The following is an 18,470-nucleotide window of genomic DNA, read 5'->3' as shown; positions in this document are numbered from 1 at the left end:
CTGGGAGTTATAGTCTGGAGGCATGGGCTCCTCAAACCTAGGAAGAGTGCCTGAAAGTTTAGATGGAGTTGGGTAGCTTATACCAAAGAAAAATTTAACTGTCAAATTACTCAAAGTTTTGTAAATAAAATAAGTGTATATTGCTAGATTGGATCAGAGCTTCCAAAAGACATTTTACCAAGTTTCCATGTTTTCAGATCATTTGTGACATTTTCTCCCTTTGAATAATATTTCCACCACCCCATCCCCACCTTATAGTAAAATCCAACAAATTTGGACTCAGAGAAGAATTTGAGAGATCTAGTATCAATAATTGGTTTATATCTAATTACATTGTAATTTGAGCAAATTGAGTTTTTAAAACAATTTTACTGGCTTATAGTTGATTTATGGTATTAGTTTCAGATGTACAATAAAGTGATTCAGTTATACGTATAATCATTTTCAAATTCTTTTCTCATATAGGTTATCACAGAATATTGAGTAGAGTTCCCTATGCTATACAGTAGATCCTTGTTGGTTATCTATCTTATGTATAGTAGTGTTGTGTGTGTGTTAATCCTAAAATCCTGATTTATCCCTCCCCTTCACATTTAGCAAATTCATTTTTAGTGTTGAGTCTCAGTTTCCTAAAATATAAAATAAAGATGAAAATACCTGTCATTCAGGGTTATTGGTAATGAAGGAAATAATGTACACAAAGCACCTAACAGTAAGATACCTGGTAGCAGGATGTTAATTCCTCTTCCTCTCCCTTATCACTTTTTGAAAGAGTACATTTCCTTAAGAGATAGTACAACACGAGTTTTTGTTATTAAATGATAGGATACTGAAAGGGGAACTCCCCAGGTCAGTAGGTGCCCAATATGCTACTGGAGATCAGTGGAGAAATAACTCCAGAAAGAATGAAGGGATGGAGCCAAAGCAAAAACAATACCTAGTTGTGGATGTGACTGGTGATAGAAGCAAGGTCTGATGCTGTAAAGAGCAATATTGCATAGGAACCTGGAATGTCAGGGCCATGAATCGAGGCAAATTGGAAGTGGTCAAACAAGAGATGGCAAGAGTGAATGTCGACATTCTAGGAATCAGTGAACTGAAATGGACTGGAATGGGTGAATTTAACTCAGATGACCATTATATCTACTACTGTGGGCAGGAATCCCTTAGAAGAAATGGAGTAGCCATCATGGTCAACAAAAGAGTCTGAAATGCAGTACTTGGATGCAATCTCAAAAACGACAGAATGATCTCTGTTCGTTTCCAAGGCAAACCATTCAATATCACGGTAATCCAAGCCTATGCCCCAACAAGTAACGCTGAAGAAGCTGAAATTGAATGGTTCTATGAAGACCTACAAGACCTTTTAGAACTAACACCCAAAAAAGATGTCCTTTCCATTATAGGGGACTGGAAGGCAAAAGTAGGAAGTCAAGAAACACCTGGAGTAACAGGCAAATTTGGCCTAGGAGTATGGAATGAAGCAGGGCAAAGGCTAATAGAGTTTTCCCAAGAGAACACACTGGTCATAGCAAATACCCTCTTCCAGCAACACAAGAGAAGACTCTACACATGGATATCACCAGATGGTTGACACTGAATTCAGATTGATTATATTTGTTGCAGCCAAAGATGGAGAAGCTCTATACAGTCAGCAAAAAAAGACTGGGAGCTGACTGTGGCTCATATCATGAACTCCTTACTGCCAAATTCAGACTTAAATTGAAGAAAGTGGGGAAAACCACTAGACCATTCAGGTATGACCTAAATCAAATCCCTTATGATTATACAGTGGAAGTGAGAAATAGATTTAAGAGACTAGATCAGATAGACAGAGTGCCTGATGAACTATGGACAGAGGTTCATGACACTGTTCAGGACAGGGATCAAGACCATCCCCATGGAAAAGAAATGCAAAAAAGCAAAATGGCTGTCTGCGGAGGCCTTACAAATAGCTGTGAAAAGAAGAGAAGCAAAAAGCAAAGGAGAAAAGGAAAGAAACAAGCATCTGAATGCAGAGTTCTAAAGAATAGTAAGAAGAGATAAGAAAGCCTTCCTCAGCGATCAGTGCAAAGAAATAGAGGAAAACAACAGACTGGGAAAGACTAGAGATCTCTTCAAGAAAATTAGAGATACCAAGGGAACATTTCATGCAAAGATGGGCTTGATAAAGGACAGAAATGGTATGGACCTTAACAGAAGCAGAAGATATTAAGAAGAGGTGGCAAGAATACACAGAAGAACTGTACAAAAAAGATCTTCATGACCCAGATAATCACGATGGTGTGATCACTCACCTAGAGCCAGACATCCTGGAATGTCAAGTCAAGTGGGCCTTAGAAAGCATCACTACGAACAAAGGTGGTGGAGGTGATAGAATTCCAGTTGAGCTATTCCAAATCCTGAAAGATGATGCTGTGAAAGTGCTGCACTCAATATGCCAGCAAATTTGGAAAACTCAGCAGTGGCCACAGGACTGGAAAAGGTCAGTTTTCATTCCAATCCCAAAAAAAGGCAATGCCAAAGAATGCTCAAACTACTGCACAATTGCACTCATCTCACACGCTAGTAAAGTAATGCTCAAAATTCTCCAAGCCAGGCTTCAGCAATACGTGAACCGCAAACTTCTTTAGATGTTCAACCAAGTTTTAGAAAAGGCAGAGGCACCAGAGATCAAATTGCCAACACCTGCTGGATCATCGAAAAAGCAAGAGAGTTCCAGAAAAACATCTATTTCTGCTTTATTGACTATGCCAAAGCCTTTGACTGTGTGGATCACAATAAACTATGGAAAATTCTGAAAGAGATGGAAATACCAGACCACTTTACCTGCCTCTTGAGAAACCTATATGCAGGTCAGGAAGCAACAGTTAGAACTGGACATGGAACAACGGACTGGTTCCAAATAGGAAAAGGAGTACGTCAAGGCTGTATATTGTTACCCTGCTTATTTAACTTCTATGCAGAGTACATCATGAGAAACGCTGGGCTGGAAGAAGCACAAGCTGGAATCAAGATTGCCGGGAGAAATCTCAATAACCTCAGATATGCAGATGATGCCACCCTTATGGCAGAAAGTGAAGAGGAACTAAAGAGCCTCTTGATGAAAGTGAAAGAAGAGAGTGAAAAAGTTGGCTTAAAGCTCAACATTCAGAAAATGAAGATCATGGCATCTGGTCCCATCACTTCATGAGAAATAGATGAGGAAACAGTGGAAACAGTGTCAGACTTTATATTTTGGGGCTTCAAAATCACTACAGATGGTGATTGCAGCCATGAAATTAAAAGACGCTTACTCCTTGGAAGGAAAGTTATGACCAACCTAGATAGCATATTCAAAAGCAGAGACATTACTTTGCCAACAGAGGTCCATCTAGTCAAGGCTATGGTTTTTCCAGTGGTCATGTATGGGTGTGAGAGTTGGACTGTGAAGAAGGCTGAGTGCTGAAGAATTGATGCTTTTGAACTGTGGTGTTGGAGAAGACTCTTGGGAGTCCCTTGGACTGCAAGGAGATCCAACCAGTCCATACTAAAGGAGATCAGTCCTGGGTGTTCATTGGAAGGACTGATGCTAAAGCTGAAACTCCAATACTTTGGCCACCTCATGCAAAGAGTTGACTCATTGGAAAAGACCCTGATGCTGGGAGGGATTGGAGGCAGGAGGAGAAGGGGACGACAGAGGATGAGATGGCTGGATGGCCTCTCTGACTCGATGGACGTGAGTCTGAGTGAATTCTGGGAGTTGGTGATGGACAGGGAGGCCTTGAGTGCTGTGATTCATGGGGTCACAAAGAGTCGGACACAACTGAGCGACTGAACTGAACTGAGATTAAAATAATCTAATCTCTGTGGTTTGTGTTATTAAGAATGTAGCTTCCAGACATACTGAAAATACTGCAAAATCTAATCAGGCAAATTTTACTATTATTAAAATCTCATTCAGTCATCTGATTATTTGGCAAAATTAACATTTTTCTCTTTTGAAGTAAAAATTTACCAAAAAATTGTCTTTGTCTTGCCTGCTCTCTTGGATTTTCTTAGTTACTAACTTTCCTGTTAATGTGGTTAGTTGGAAATCAATTTTCCTAGGAGTCTTTTGATTTTCAGTGACAGGATGAGTCTTCTACCCATACTGACTTAAACAGAAACGGGATTGTATTGACTGACTTTAGGGAGAGCTTGATCTAGGAACTCAGATGATATCTTCAGTTTTCCATTTCTTCCTCACAGTTCTGTCTTCCACTGTGTTAACTTCATTTTAAGGCTCTATATCAGTTCAGTTCACTCACTCAGTCGTGTCCAACTCGTTGCAACCCATGAACCGCAGCATGCCAGGCCTCCCTGTCCATCACCAACTCCCGGAATTTACCCAAACCCATGTCCATTGAGTCAGTGATGCCATCCAACCATCTCATCCTCTGTCGTCCCCTTCTCCTCCTGCCTTCAATCTTTCCTAGCACCAGGGTTTTTTCAAACGAGTCAATCTTCGCATCAAGTGGCCAAAGTATTGGAATTTCTGCTTCAACATCAGTCCTTCCAATGAACACCCATGACTGATCTCCTTTAGTTTGGAGTGGTTGGATCTCCTTGAAGTCCAAAGGGCTCTCAAGAGTCTTCTCCAACACCACAGTTCAAAAGCATCAATTCTCAGTGCTAAGCTTTCTTTATAGTCTAACTTTCACATCCATACATGACCACTGGAAAAACCATAGCCTAGACTAGTGAACCTTTGTTGACAAAATAATGTCTCTGCTTTTTAATATGCTGTCTAGGTTGGTCATAACTTTCCTTCCAAGGAGTAAGCGTCTTTTAATTTCATGGCTGCAATCACCATCTGCAGTGATTTTGGAGCACAAAAAATAAAGTCAGCCACTGTTTCCACTGTTTCTCCATCTATTTGCTATGAAGTGGTGGGACTGGATGCCATGATCTTTGTTTTCTGAGTGTTGAGCTTTAAGCCAACTTTTTCACTCTCCTCTTTCACTTTCATCAAGAGGTTCTTTAGTTCTTCACTTTCTGCCATAAGGGTGGTGTCATCTGCATATTTGACGTTATTGATATTTCTCCCAGCAGTCATGATTCCAGCTTGTGTTTCTTCCAGCCCAGCGTTTCTCATGATTCACTCTACATATAAGTTAAATAAGCAGGGTGACAATATACAGCTTTGACATATTCCTTTTCCTATTTGGAACCCGTCTGTTGTTGCATGTCCATTTCTAACTGTTGCTTCCTGACCTGCATATAGTTTTCTCAAGAGGCAGGTAAAGTGGTCTGGTATTTCCATCTCTTTCAGAATTTTCCATAGTTTATTGTGATCCACACAGTCAAAGGCTTTGGCATAGTCAATAAAGCAGAAATAGATGTTTTTCTGGAACTCTCTTGCTTTTTCGATGATCCAGCAGGTGTTGGCAATTTGATCTCTGGTTCGTCTGCCTTTTCTAAATCCAGCTTGTACATCAGAAGTTCACGGTTCACGTATTGCTGAAGCCTGGCTTGGAGAATTTTGAGCATTACTTTACTAGTGTGTGAAATGAGCACAATTGTGCGGTAGTTTGAGCATTCTTTGGCATTGCCTTTCTTTGGGATTGGAATGAAAACTGACCTTTTCCGGTCCTGTGGCCACTGCTGAGTTTTCCAAATTTGCTGGCATATTGAGTGCAGCACTTTCACAGCATCATCTTTCAGGATTTAAAATAGCTCAACTGGAATTCCATCACCTCCACTAGCTTTGTTCGTAGTGATGCTTTCTAAGGCCCATTTGACTTCACATTCCAGGATGTCTGGCTCTAGGTGAGTGATCACAACATCGTGATTATCTGGGTCATGAAAATCTTCTTTGTACAGTCTCTATATGGTGATCTTCTAAATCTGTAAGCTCATATTTCTCCAGGTTTGGGTCCAGTGATAAAGGAAGGGAGTTTCTCTTTCAGTAATCCCAAACAAGAGTCTCTTATATCTTACTGAGTTACATGCCTACCTGTGGGCTATTCACTCTGGTCATGCAAGTTCTCTGCTAAGATGGATCTTCTGGAACCAGGGCAGAGCAAGTCTACCTGAAGCCTGTGAAGTGAACATGGGTCTGTGTGGGTCCTCTAAGAAATTTTAGTTTTCTTGCAAAAGCAGTGGGTGAATCCCTCCATCCCTCTTGAATCTGGGATGATAAAAACCAACTGTTCATGACACTTTTCCATTTTATCTCTGGACCCCGTGATAATGAGACATATTTACTAAGTACATGTTATATGCCTGCTGCTGCTGCTACTAAGTGACCTCAGTCGTGTCCGACTCTGTGTGACCCCATTGACCGCAGCCCACCAGGCTGCCCCGTCCCTGGGATTCTCCAGGCAAGAATACTGGAGTGGGTTGCCATTTCCTTCTCCAGTGCCTAGAACATTATTATCTTTAATTTTTTTAATTTCATAAAATCCAACAAAGAAGCATGTTGAATTAGAAGCCATGCAGACACACATATTTCAACATTTAAGAAAATAAAAGCTTAATTGGGAACTGTGTCATTGATTTTTGATTCTCTCAATTGATCTTGTGGAGATCAGTTTGTAGATAATATAAAAAGTTCCCATCTTTGTGATACCTGATGAGATATAATTTTGTTTTATAGTCCTGAGGGAAGTTACACTGATGATGCAAACCAAGAAGTTCGTGGACCACCCCAACAGCATGGCCACCACAGTGAGTTTGATGATGAGTTTGAAGATGATGATCCCTTGCCTGCTATTGGACACTGCAAAGCTATCTACCCTTTTGATGGTATGATTTTCTTAATGCATTGTATTTGATAAAATTGGTTCCTTAAAGTCTACATGTGTACTGAGTCCCTGTCCTTATAGCTAAATACAATCACTAGAAAATTATCCAGGCTCATTAGTGTGAATATTAACTACATTACAAATAGAGGTGTTCCTTCTATATATGACATTGAAAGAAAATTGCCTATGTTACCAGTATCCTAATAAAGATTATTGTTTAATTATCAACTTTGCCTGATAACAGAATTTCCCAAAGAGACCTTACTAATGTACTCTTCAAAGCTGAAGCTGCTTGAGCATATAGCTCAACCCAGGAAGTGGAAGGCTGGTAGATACCACTTCATGCTCTTCCTTGTAAGTTGCTATCATTGAGTGGCTGGTATAAGGCAAATGGCATAGCTGACTGCACTACCATATCCTGAGTCTGTTGGCCATATTTTCAAATGTGGGAAGGAGAAAATGTAGCTTCTGAATGTGCCATCCTTCTCCTGTGATAGTTGGAGAACAAACTGTGAGGGAAGGAAGGTGTGGTCCTGTCACATGTTTTTAGTTACCCTTCTCTTTCTTGGACTTTGAAAAATTGTTTCCTTCATTTCACCAAGGAGCAGAGTAACACCTTCACAAAGAAGTCGGTATTAAAATGGTATATGATTTAAGGTCCTTCCCTACCCATCTATGGTTTTGGTTTTTAAATTGAGTAATTTTCAGTTATTCCTCACTCTGAGAAAATTGTGTTAAGTAAGATCTTGTTGTAATGTAGAGAGGAAGGGAAGAATTTAGCATATGTTAAATAAAGATTCATTTGTGAAAATTGTTACTGTTAAGCAGCTTGGGAATGGCTAAGGGATTGGGATTTTGAAGGAGATTTGTGGTTTATGATTATGACCATTCTGCTTCTACAATTATATTCTTATTTCTTCCAGCCCTTTCACTGTCTTTTTACTCTTTTCTTGATCTAAACTTCATGAATTTTCTAGATAGCACTGCCACTCAAATTTGAGGAAGGAGTTAGAGTAATGAAATGAAGTTTGTGTACCCTGTCAAATCATACAATATTATTGTAGCTCAGATACTTCCTCTTTCACGGTGCTGCTGTTAATGCCAGCCTCACAGGGTTATTGTGCAGTTCAAACAAGATAAATATATGGAAGTGTTGGGCAAACTACAAAGCATCATGGAGTCGTTGGTAACGAGAGTCAGTGTGCTCATAGTTCTATTATATTGAAATCTAGCAGGGTTTCACATTGTTTTGTATTTGTAACTTTTATTCACAATTGTTGTTATGCTTAAATTATGATTGTGCTATGAAAACTCTCATTTAGGACATAATGAAGGCACTCTGGCAATGAAAGAAGGTGAAGTTCTGTACATTATTGAGGAGGACAAGGGTGATGGATGGACAAGAGCTCGGAGACAGAACGGTGAAGAAGGCTACGTTCCCACATCATACATAGATGTAACTCTAGAGAAAAACAGTAAAGGTGCAGTAACTTACATCTAAACTAATTGGCAACTTTGTAACACATATGACATAGGAATGATAACAAAATGAAAACACAGTCAGTGGGTGGGAAAACATAGGAAAGCTTAAACGGCATCCAAGATTTATTGTTCACTGTGAGCTGAGCGTAGGCTCGATCTTAGGGATGTGAACATTACCACAAGAAGCTATTCTTGTGACGCTTTACCATTTGAGTGATGTTGGTGTGAAGCTTAACTGATGCCTTTTGCTCTGTGTTCTGCTTAAGTCTGTGTGAAGGATTTATGTTTTTCTGCCGTATAAATCATAGAATTTGATCTACTGGGCAGGAATCCATAGATAGAAAGCTCCCTACCCCGTTACACTTTGCTTCAGGAAACAGTGATGGTAGTGAACTCAAGTAAAACTGCACTGAAATGCTTGCTGATGCCCAAAAGAGTGGTTTGGTATAGGAGTTTCAAATTGTAGCTACAGTTTCTAGGAAAAAGTAATAATAATTAGCTAATGGATAAAATACGGATGTAATCATTTTCGTTTTTGTCCCTGTTCTTAATTTTGGTTTCCTAAAGGAAGAAAACAGGCATGTAGCACATAATCTATTTTGTAGTAGGCTAATCAAGAGATGCAAAATAAATGGGCCTGGTCTTGCTCTTAAGTGAATAAAATGGCTTTCTTTTGAGACCCAAGGATATTTTCAGGTTTTCTAGTAATTTTCAGTAATGTACAAGCTTTCTTCTGAATTAATGCTTGTATTTTTCATCTTGAAATGTCTTTTGAGAAATGTCACTTTAGTGATACTAGCATTTAGCAATTATACATAGGAAAGTGGATTCTAAATAAACTAAGATAGAGGACATCTTGCATAGTGGGGAAGTACTGGCAAATTTTGCCTGAAAGAAAAAATGACTTTTTTTCACTAAATGGGTTGGAGGAATATATCTGTACTATCATGAAGGGCATTTCCTCATTTTAACTGAATTGTCAGTTATTAGGATAGTTTTTTTCCCAACTAATTTTAGTAAGCATTTGTGGGAAACACTGTACAGTCAAGATAGGCAGTGCTAGTTGTCTAGGGAAGTAAAGTGAAGAAGCAGTTAAGAGACTGGTCCTTAATTTTGCTCATGTTCCAGCATTTTTTGGTGTTTTTAATAGCTGACTATAAAATGATTTTAGAGGCATTTGGGATGGATGCTTTAAACTGGACATCCCTTTTGGTCTTACCAAAGGTCTTCAGTAATTGTTCTTTTCTTTTTCCTCCTGGACTGCAGGTTCCTGAAGAGGGTTTCTGAGGAAATGGGCAAGATGTTGAAGGAGGTTACATGCAGCTGCTTTTGGGGGGGGAGGTGTTAGAGTTGTCAGGCTCAGAGAGAGTGAGAGAAGCAAGTTGCATGAGTGCATGCAGACATGATTATTTTTTACTAACTTCATTAGCATTTCCATGTGTTGTTTTAAAAAATCATTGTAATACCAACCCTTAAATTTGTCATTTATAGTTATTCATATAAAGGAAAAAAAGCCAACAATGGCTAACCTTTTTTCCATCTGTTTTACTGATATTCAAATTAGAAAGAATGCAGAGCTCTTATTAAATTTGACTGTCGTAACAGGACTATCCGTCCCAGCTCTGTTTTAATTGGCTTTTAGACCCATTGTCTGTCAGAATCCTTGCCATTTGTCAGTGTCTGCCTGCGCCACCTCTGTGCTTGCTTAACATCCTGTTGCATGTCTAGAGTGATCGGGTTTAGATTTTTAGGCATGTTTTTATAATCCCTTGTTCTTGTCAAAGCCTTTGTTTTGTTTTACATTTGTAGTGCAAATCACTCTGTCAAACATCTCCAGCACTAATGTTTCCATCCTAGCATTTGTGTATGCTGCTATAATGTCCCCACTACAGAACATTCCAGTTTTGGCATTATGAAGAAGTAGTTTGTGAACCTGAAGTATTTATGATCAGAAAAAGAAAACATCTCTGCTCTAGCCTACAGCCCAGTTCAAAGAACTCTTTGAAACATGATCGATCTTCAGCCCCTCAGTCTGGGAAGAATCTATAGTCAGCAGTGAAATCCTGGCATAATAAACACAGAAGATACTCACCGCCTCAAGACAAAGGACTGTTGTCAGAAGTCAGCTGCTTCCATTCAAATGCTGCCTTAAACTAGAGTGCCTAAATCTGTTGATTGCCAACTCTACCACTACAGTATCCCACAAAGGGCTTCATGTGTCAGCTCACTGCGACCTCCTTTAACTTGGCAGTGCTGCTGCAGCTGCCATACAACCTCCATAGGGGGCTTTTAGAGCTCTGCCACGTTTGATGGTGCATCTTCAAATTTACACATCAAACTAGAGACATGTCTGAGTCCATTTTACTTTACTCAGTGTTTTCAATAAGAAGTTTTATGGACCTTTCCCCTCATTGTCTTTTAATTTGGGGTTACCGTGTTCTCATTTAATTATTACAATGATAGTCTGTTTCCGAGTGATGATTTTATTTGAACTGGATAAAATATAGTGAAACTTTGTAATGATCTATGTGCACTTTTACTTGTAAAATGGGAGTTTCTGTATGTTTATACTTGTATATATAATTGTCATCAGTGCCCCTATTGCTCATGTTGTCCTGCCTTGCATTTGTGATTCTGTTAATGACTTGTATCTTAACTGATTTCTTAGTGGCATTTAATAGGGAGGTGGGTGGGGGAGGGGGGAATATTTGTAACATGGAAGATTGATTAATTTGGTTCTTTACTGTTTCGAGGGAGGAAAGAAAACGTGAAATGGTCTATGTATTGTTGGATTTCAAGCAATATTTTAGAAGCTGTGTGACTGCTTTAATAATTTTCCCCAGTGTTATTTGAATTGTACTACCAGTTATATTAATACTAAAGCTGAATGACAGTTGTGTGAAAGTGGATGCCTTCGTAAGATCAAGTACGCTCCTATTACACAGCTGACATATAGTGTATTACCTTTAAGGCTAGTAAACTATGAAGTTTTAGATTTTAAATCTCGTTACAGGGTTATTTATATAATGTGACATTATTCAGTACTGACAGACTACATAAAGTAGCTTTAAAATCCAGTGCTATTTTTATTTTCAAGGTTAGCAATGAAGAGGAAATGTGATCTGGCTGTGTTTGTCTTCTGTACAAAGCCTGAAGTGCTTGTGTTTTTTTGGCTAATAGCCACAGAGGGCAAAGTTTAAGGCTTTCTTGTGAGGACTAACTGTTCTTTACAAGCTACTGTTTGTTTTTCTTGCAGGATTTGCTTCCGTAGGAGGCAGGTTCCTTCATGTGGAATAGTGCAACCTGTATATGGATTATTACAATAAGGAAGACATTTGTACTTGCACAGTTTAAATCATTCTTAAATTTGAACATGTGAATTGTCCAAAAGAAATCTTTAATTTTTCAGTAATTTTTACTCTTTCTGTGCACATGTTGATTTCTTAATGTAAATGCTTTGTTTAAGATAGTGTTCTCTGTTGAGAATATTTTCATGGAATAAAATAATCTTTTCATGGTCCATTAAGGTGTATAGAATTCTCTCTTATTATCGCTATGTGAATTAAAGAGATGTATTGGTTTTGTTATTGAATGTGCTACACTCCAGGTAGTACAACTTAGATGGCTACATTCCATAAATGGCAACAAGTTTTGCAAAGCAGTTTTGAAAGTTATATTCTAGTTTTAGTTTCTCTCAAGCTTTCCTAAAGAAAAAAAAAAGTTAACTTTCTTTACAGTGAATAATACTTTGTATTTCTTAATCTTTGTTCTACAGTAGCTGTGTTAGACTTTTCCTTTTACACCATCTTATCCTCTGCATCCATAAGAACTGTCCCTGTACTACATAGCTTGATCTAGTCTCAGGCTGGTCAGCATTTCCCATGCTTCTGTCAGAGCGAGTGCCTGTGTCTTCATGGCATCTCAAAACATGGAAACAGAATGTTGGCCACAGTTAGTGTCACATCCATGATTTTAGGATGTCTTAATTTCAGAAGATTAACCTTTTTAAAAGGGCAAATACAAAACTATGATTAGTAAGTTCTAGAAACTATAAAAAGGAATGAAATTCAGAGTTGATCCTGAACAATGAGGGGCTGTAATTGTTGAGATGAAAATTTAGAGATCCATGCCAAGCTTGTAAGCAGGGACATACACAAAACAAAACATCAGGAAAACAACGCCTATCAGAATACTCAACAATGAAAAGGACTTTTACTATCTGAACCAAAATCAAGGAAGTCATATCCTACTTGGTAGGGAAAGATAACATCCTTATAGCAGTATTAAGGAAAGAGTAAAAGGAAAAGGATCTCCAGACTTATTGTAAAGGATAGATTTTCTTCGTGAAGAACGTATTAGTGCAAGTGAAAAAAATATTTTAAAACACCACCAAAACTACTTCAATGAGCTCATATACCTGGGATCAAATATTGGGTTGGCTAAAAGGTTTGTTTGTTTTTTCCCATAAGATGGCTCTAGCAGTGCTTAGTTTAACAATGTTGTTAGATTGTATTGTAACTGCTGCCATATCAGTGTGCGTTAGAAAAAAGAAAATTGGTGAATTTTTGTGTAGCCATTTTAATACTGAAGATGGAAGGAAAAAAAAGCAACAATTTAGGCATATTATGTTTGTTATTTCAAGAAAGGTAAAAACTCAAATACAAAAAAATGCAGTGTATAGAGAAGGTGCTGTAATTGATCAAATGTGTCAGGAGTGGTTTGTGTAGTTTTGTGCTGGAGATTTCTCTCTGGACAAAGTTCCATGGTCTGTTGGACCAGTTGAAGTTGATAGCAATCAAATCAAGAACATTATACCACACGGGAGATAGCCAACATCTCAAATCAAGTGTTGAAAATCACTTGCACCAGCGTGGTTATGTTCATCTCTTTGATGTTTGGGTTCCACATAAATTACGTGAAAAAAACCTTCCTGATCATGTTTCTGCGTGTGATTCTCTACTTAAACATAATGAAAATGTTTTTAAAATAGTGATGGGCAATGGAAAGTGGATGCTGTACAGTAATGTGGAATGGAAGAGATCACAGAGCAAGCAAAATGAACCACCACCAACCACACCAAAGGGTGGTCTTCTCCCAAGAAAGTGATGTGTGTATGGTGGAATTGGAGAGGAGGCCTCTATTATGAGCTCCTTCTGGAAAACCAGACAATTCATTCCAACAAGTCCTGTTCCCATTTATATCAACTGAAAGCAATCACTCAAAATTATCCACAGTTAGTCAAGAGAAAACCCATAATCTTTGATCAGGAGAACGTAAGACTGCATGTTTCTTTGATGACCAGGCAAAAACTGTTAACAGCTTGGCTGGAAAGTTCTGATTGATCCACCTTATTTACCAGACATCGTGACTTCCAATGTCCCATTTATTTCTGTCTTTACAAAATTCTCTTAATGGAAAAAATGAAAAAATTCCTTGGAAGACTGTAAAAGGCACCTGGAACAGTTCTTTGCTCAAAAAGATAAGGTTTGGGGGAAATGGAATTATGAAGTTGCCTGAAAAATGGCAGAAGGTAGTGGAACAAAATGGTGAATACGTTGTTCAATAAAGTTCTTAGTGAAAATGAAAAAATGTGTGTGTGTGTTTTGTTTTGTTTTGTTTTTTCTTAAAAACCAAAGGAACTTTTCGGCTAATCCAATATATTCCTGGGTATAATCACTGTCTGTAATCAAAGAAACTATAGACAATGTAAGAGATGCCAAAAGGTGGGGGATAAGAAAATATAAATTAAAACATTTTTTTAATTGATTTAAATGTGTTAATTTCTGTACAGCAAAGTGATTCAGTTATACAGACATATATATTTGTATGTTATATATATACAACACACACAGATTCTTTTAAAAATTCTTTTCCATTATGGTGTATCACATGATATTGAATATAGTAGGACCTTGTTGTTTGTCCATTCTACATTTACAAGTTTGGATCTGCTAATCCCAAACTCCCACTCCATCCCTCCCACCTCCCGTAGCAACCACAAGTCTGTTGTCTATGTGTCTTAAGTCTGTTTCTATATGTAGATAGGTTCATTTGAGTCATATTTTAGATTTAACAGAAAAGTGATATCACATGGTATTTGTCTTTCTGACTTAACTTGATAATGATGACAGTCTCTAGGTCCATCCATGTTCCTGCAGATGGTTCATTCTTTTTTACGGCCGAGTATTATTCTATTTGTATATATGTGCTATATCTTTATTCCTCTGTTGATGACTATTTAGGTTGCTTCCATGTCTTGTCTATTGTGAACAGTGCTGCTATGGACATTGGGGTGGATATATCTTTTTGAATAATAGTTTTGTTTGGATATGTGCTCAGGAGTGGTATTGCTAGATCAAATGGCAATTCTAGTTTTTTGAGGAACTGCCATACTGTTCTCCATAGTGGCTGCACCAGTTTATGTTCCCACCAACAATGTAGGAGGGTTCCCTTTTCTCTCTACCCCTCCAGCATTTGTTGTTTCTAGATTAAAAAAAAAAAATTACGACCATTCTGACAGGTGTGGGGTGGTACTTCATTGTAGTTTTGATTTGCATTTAATAATTACTTATGTTGAGCATTTTTTCATGTGCCAGTTGCCCATCTGAATGTCTTTGGAGAAGTGTCTAAGTCTTCTGCCCATTAAGAAATACAGATTTTGACGAGTAACTTCTGTGAACTTTGACAACTCTTAAAAGTACTGGATAATTTTTGTCAGCATTTAAGAGAAAATATAATGGGCACCTGACCTGGGTCCTAAGAATAAGTCACATTTCGGTAGCCTCATTTCTTCCTTTACATATAGATGGGAAATTCTACAGACATTAATTATCCTGATTTCAGCACAATTTCAGTAATTAACAAGATTTTGTACTCATTTTTATAAGATTGTAATGGCATTATTATAGAGAATGGGAGCTTGCAATGAGCTGATTTGGTAAACCCCAAATGTCAACCCTGAGGAGATAAGAACCATCATAAAATAAACATAAATCTGTCAACTCAAGAAATAGAAAATTACCATTTCCATCTTCTTCAAAGATAACTGCTATCCTGAGTTTTATGTTTCTTGTTTTTTTCATTTTACCACATGGGTTTTTTTTCTTTTCTAAACCTGATGAGTTTTCCATGTTTTGAGCTCTGTAAAGATGGTGTCATACTCTGTTATGAGCAGGGCTCATATGTAGCCAGTGCACACTGAAATAGCTGCAGTTAATGCTGTAGAAGTATTTCCTTACTGGTTGGTAAAAAATAATTCTGAAAAGTAGTAAAACTTGTTAATCTTATAAATTTCACTACATGTGGTTTATTTCAGAAACCACGTGACACTCCATGATGCATTTCTGGCTTGAGTACTAGAGACAAAGTTGAAGGTCTTACTATAGATATATATTATTTCAGGTGTTGGGGAATCTTCTTGGTTTCATAAGCCCCTTGAGTGGGAGAGGACCCTGGACAGCTAAGCTGAGGAGACCTCCTCTGTTCACCCTTCAAAGAAATGCCTCGTCCTGCTCAAGGGGAGGAGACATATCGAAGATCTGGTAGCAGCTGGGGATACTGGAAGGGAGTGTGGGTAGACACTGGTGTTTGGGGGCATAGCCTCTTGTGGTGCAGAAATGGCCCTTTCACCACTCAGTGGACGTGCATTTGAGCAAACTCTGGGAGCTGAGGACAGAAGAGCCTGGAAGGCTGCAGTCCATGGGGGTCACAAAGAGTCAGACACCACTTAATGACTAAACAACAGTAGTGCCCCTTTAGATTTTTTTTTTTTTTTTTTAGCATTTTGTTTTATTTGGCATCTTATGCTGTGGTGGAGGGTTAGCCTGCCTTGGTCATTAAAGACGGGTGAGGAGAGGGAATCTACCATCCTCCGTTTCATAACCCAGAAGAATATGGTAAGTGACAGCACTACTGCTCCCTTGGCTCATCTGAGACAAAGTACAAGTTCCCAGTTCTGGCAGCCAGGATCATCAGTCCCCACCCAATTTGCTCCCACTCCCTCATCTTTTGTGCTGTCTGTCTTCTAACTGGGTGCTCCTGCCACTGGCTCTTGGCATACAGCCTGCATCCAAATGGTACTGTTCTAACCAGTGAGGTGAGACGGAGATCAGCTGCGTGTCTACTGTCTCTGGGTGCCAGGTAGTACACTAGTAAATTAATAATTAGCAACGGGAAGGGGAAGTCATTGGAAGAGTTTGCAGCCCTGTGTTAAATCATGGAGGCATTATTTAGTTGGTGGTAGTCAACAAAGTTATACCAACCCAACTTTAATTATTTTATGGAAATTATTAGTGATTGATGTTGTACCACTTTTATTGCTTGATAAACTTATGTGTATTTAAACAGTAAAGGGGATTATTTTAGTTGATTTGCACATTGATTTGTACATTAATTCATTTGTTCATAGTGATTTATGTATTAACATCCCACTTCTTAAGTATATTTGAATATTGCATAGTATCTTCTATTTATTTACTTATTTGGCTTTGCTGGTTCTTCATTGCTATGTGGGCATTTTTCTAGTTGCAGAGAGGGGTCTGCTCTTCATTGAAGTGCACGGGCTTCTCATTGTGGTGGTTTCTCTTGTGGAGCAGAGGCTCTAGGGCACTTGGGCTTTAGTAATTGTGGCACCTGGGCTCAATAGTTGCAGTTACTGGGCTCTAGAGTGCAGGCTAGTAGTTGTGGCCCATGGACTTAGTTGCTCCATGGTGTGTGGGATCTTTCCAGACCAGGGATCGAACCCATGTCTCCTGCATTGGCAGGTGAATTCTTTACCACTGAGTCACCACGGAAGCCCCTGCATGGTGTCTTCTGAGAGTTGCTTTTTCCACTTAATAGATGTATCCATATTTATGCATAGTTCAGTGTACTGTGTATAGTATTCCATTATATAAATATACAGAATTTATCTGTTCTCCTGTTGATGGATATTTGGTCTGTTTACTGAATTTTGCTAGAACAAACAGTGCTCTTATGTACATCCATGTGCATGTTTACTAATATAAGTCTCTAAGATCTATGGCTAGGAATGGAATTGCTAAGTTATGGGTTATATTTATCTTTAATTTAAAAAGGGAATGCCACATTTTCCCCTTGAAGTGATTGTAACATTTTTACAGACCTACAAGTTAATGTATAAGGGTTATTTATTCTCCCATCCTCACCAACAATTTAGGAGTAAGACTTCATTTTTTTTTTTTTCCAGTTCAATGGATGTAAAATAGCATTTTATTATAGTCTTGCTTTTTCTTGATTATTGATAATGTTGACCATCATATTTAGCTTTGTGTTTCTTCTGTGAAAAGCCTCTATATCTTTTGCCCATTTTTTCCTTAGGTTGGTATCTGTATTTATTCATGGGTGTTCTGACCAGGGTTGCAATCATCTCAAGACTTTGACTCACACTGGACTGGAGAGTCACTTCCAAGATCATTCACATCATCCTTGCCATGTGGACCTCTTCATAGGGATGTTCATCACTATGTGTGGCATCTTGCTTGCTTTAGTGAGTGATCCAAAGGAGAAAAATTCAAGGTAGAATAGGCAATCTTTTATAGCCTAATCTCAGATGTGCAAACCAGCCCTGGTATATGTGGGAGGGGACAACACAAGGGTGTGAAACCAGGTGGCAGGGAAGCTCTGGGGCCATCCTGGCGGTTACCTGCCATACTAATACTTTGTTATTTTTATGTGCTGCTGCTATCTTTCAGTTTTTTCAGTCTGTCTAGGATTATTTTTTGATGAATAGAAGTTCATTTTAATGTAGATCGATGAATCTTTCATATTTAATGCTTTCCTATCTAGTTTTAAGAAATTCTTCCTTGATTCAAAGTAAAAATGATATTCTCCAGTGTTTTCTTCTAAAAGTGTTATGGTTTTGCGTTTCACATGTGGTATTTTAATTCATCTAGATTTTATTTCAGCATATGAGGTAAGGAACCATCTCCTCTACCTTTCATTTGCTTCACCATTTGTTCAAGAATTATTTAAAGAATCATCCTTTCCCCCACTGAGTGGCAATGTTATGCTCCTGTCATATATCAAATTTTTAATGACAGTTTTTTTGATTACTGTAATTTAACTCATTATTGACCAGGGGATTTTGCAGAAATGAATGCCTATGGCTGGCGATTTTTATTTTGGCCCAGCCAATAATTAATTACTTCACTAACACTTTGCAGGTTATTACATGCAGTAGTTATACATGTAAAGTCTAATTTT

General features: G+C 38.3%; 1 protein-coding gene across 4 annotated transcripts in view; it reads left to right on the top strand.

Annotated features, from left to right (window-relative positions):
• Positions 1–11,771, top strand: part of FNBP1L (formin binding protein 1 like) — a 119,461-nt gene extending 107,690 nt beyond the window's left edge. For 3 of the 4 annotated variants that reach the window (XM_070786079.1, XM_070786082.1, XM_070786081.1), the window contains 2 exons: positions 6,620–6,768; positions 8,090–11,771. In XM_070786079.1, the coding sequence (XP_070642180.1) occupies positions 6,620–6,768; positions 8,090–8,268 (328 nt within the window). In that variant the 3' untranslated portion in view covers positions 8,269–11,771. The remainder of the gene's footprint in view (positions 1–6,619; positions 6,769–8,089) is intronic. The other variant, XM_070786080.1, reaches the window with a different exon arrangement.
• Positions 11,772–18,470: the final 6,699 nt, after the last annotated feature.

Source organism: Bos indicus, chromosome 3 (genome assembly GCF_029378745.1).
Source record: "Bos indicus isolate NIAB-ARS_2022 breed Sahiwal x Tharparkar chromosome 3, NIAB-ARS_B.indTharparkar_mat_pri_1.0, whole genome shotgun sequence".
NCBI classification, from domain to species: Eukaryota; Metazoa; Chordata; class Mammalia; order Artiodactyla; family Bovidae; genus Bos; species Bos indicus.
Note: the sequence above shows the minus strand (reverse complement) of the source record. Positions and strands in the feature narration are given on the sequence as shown.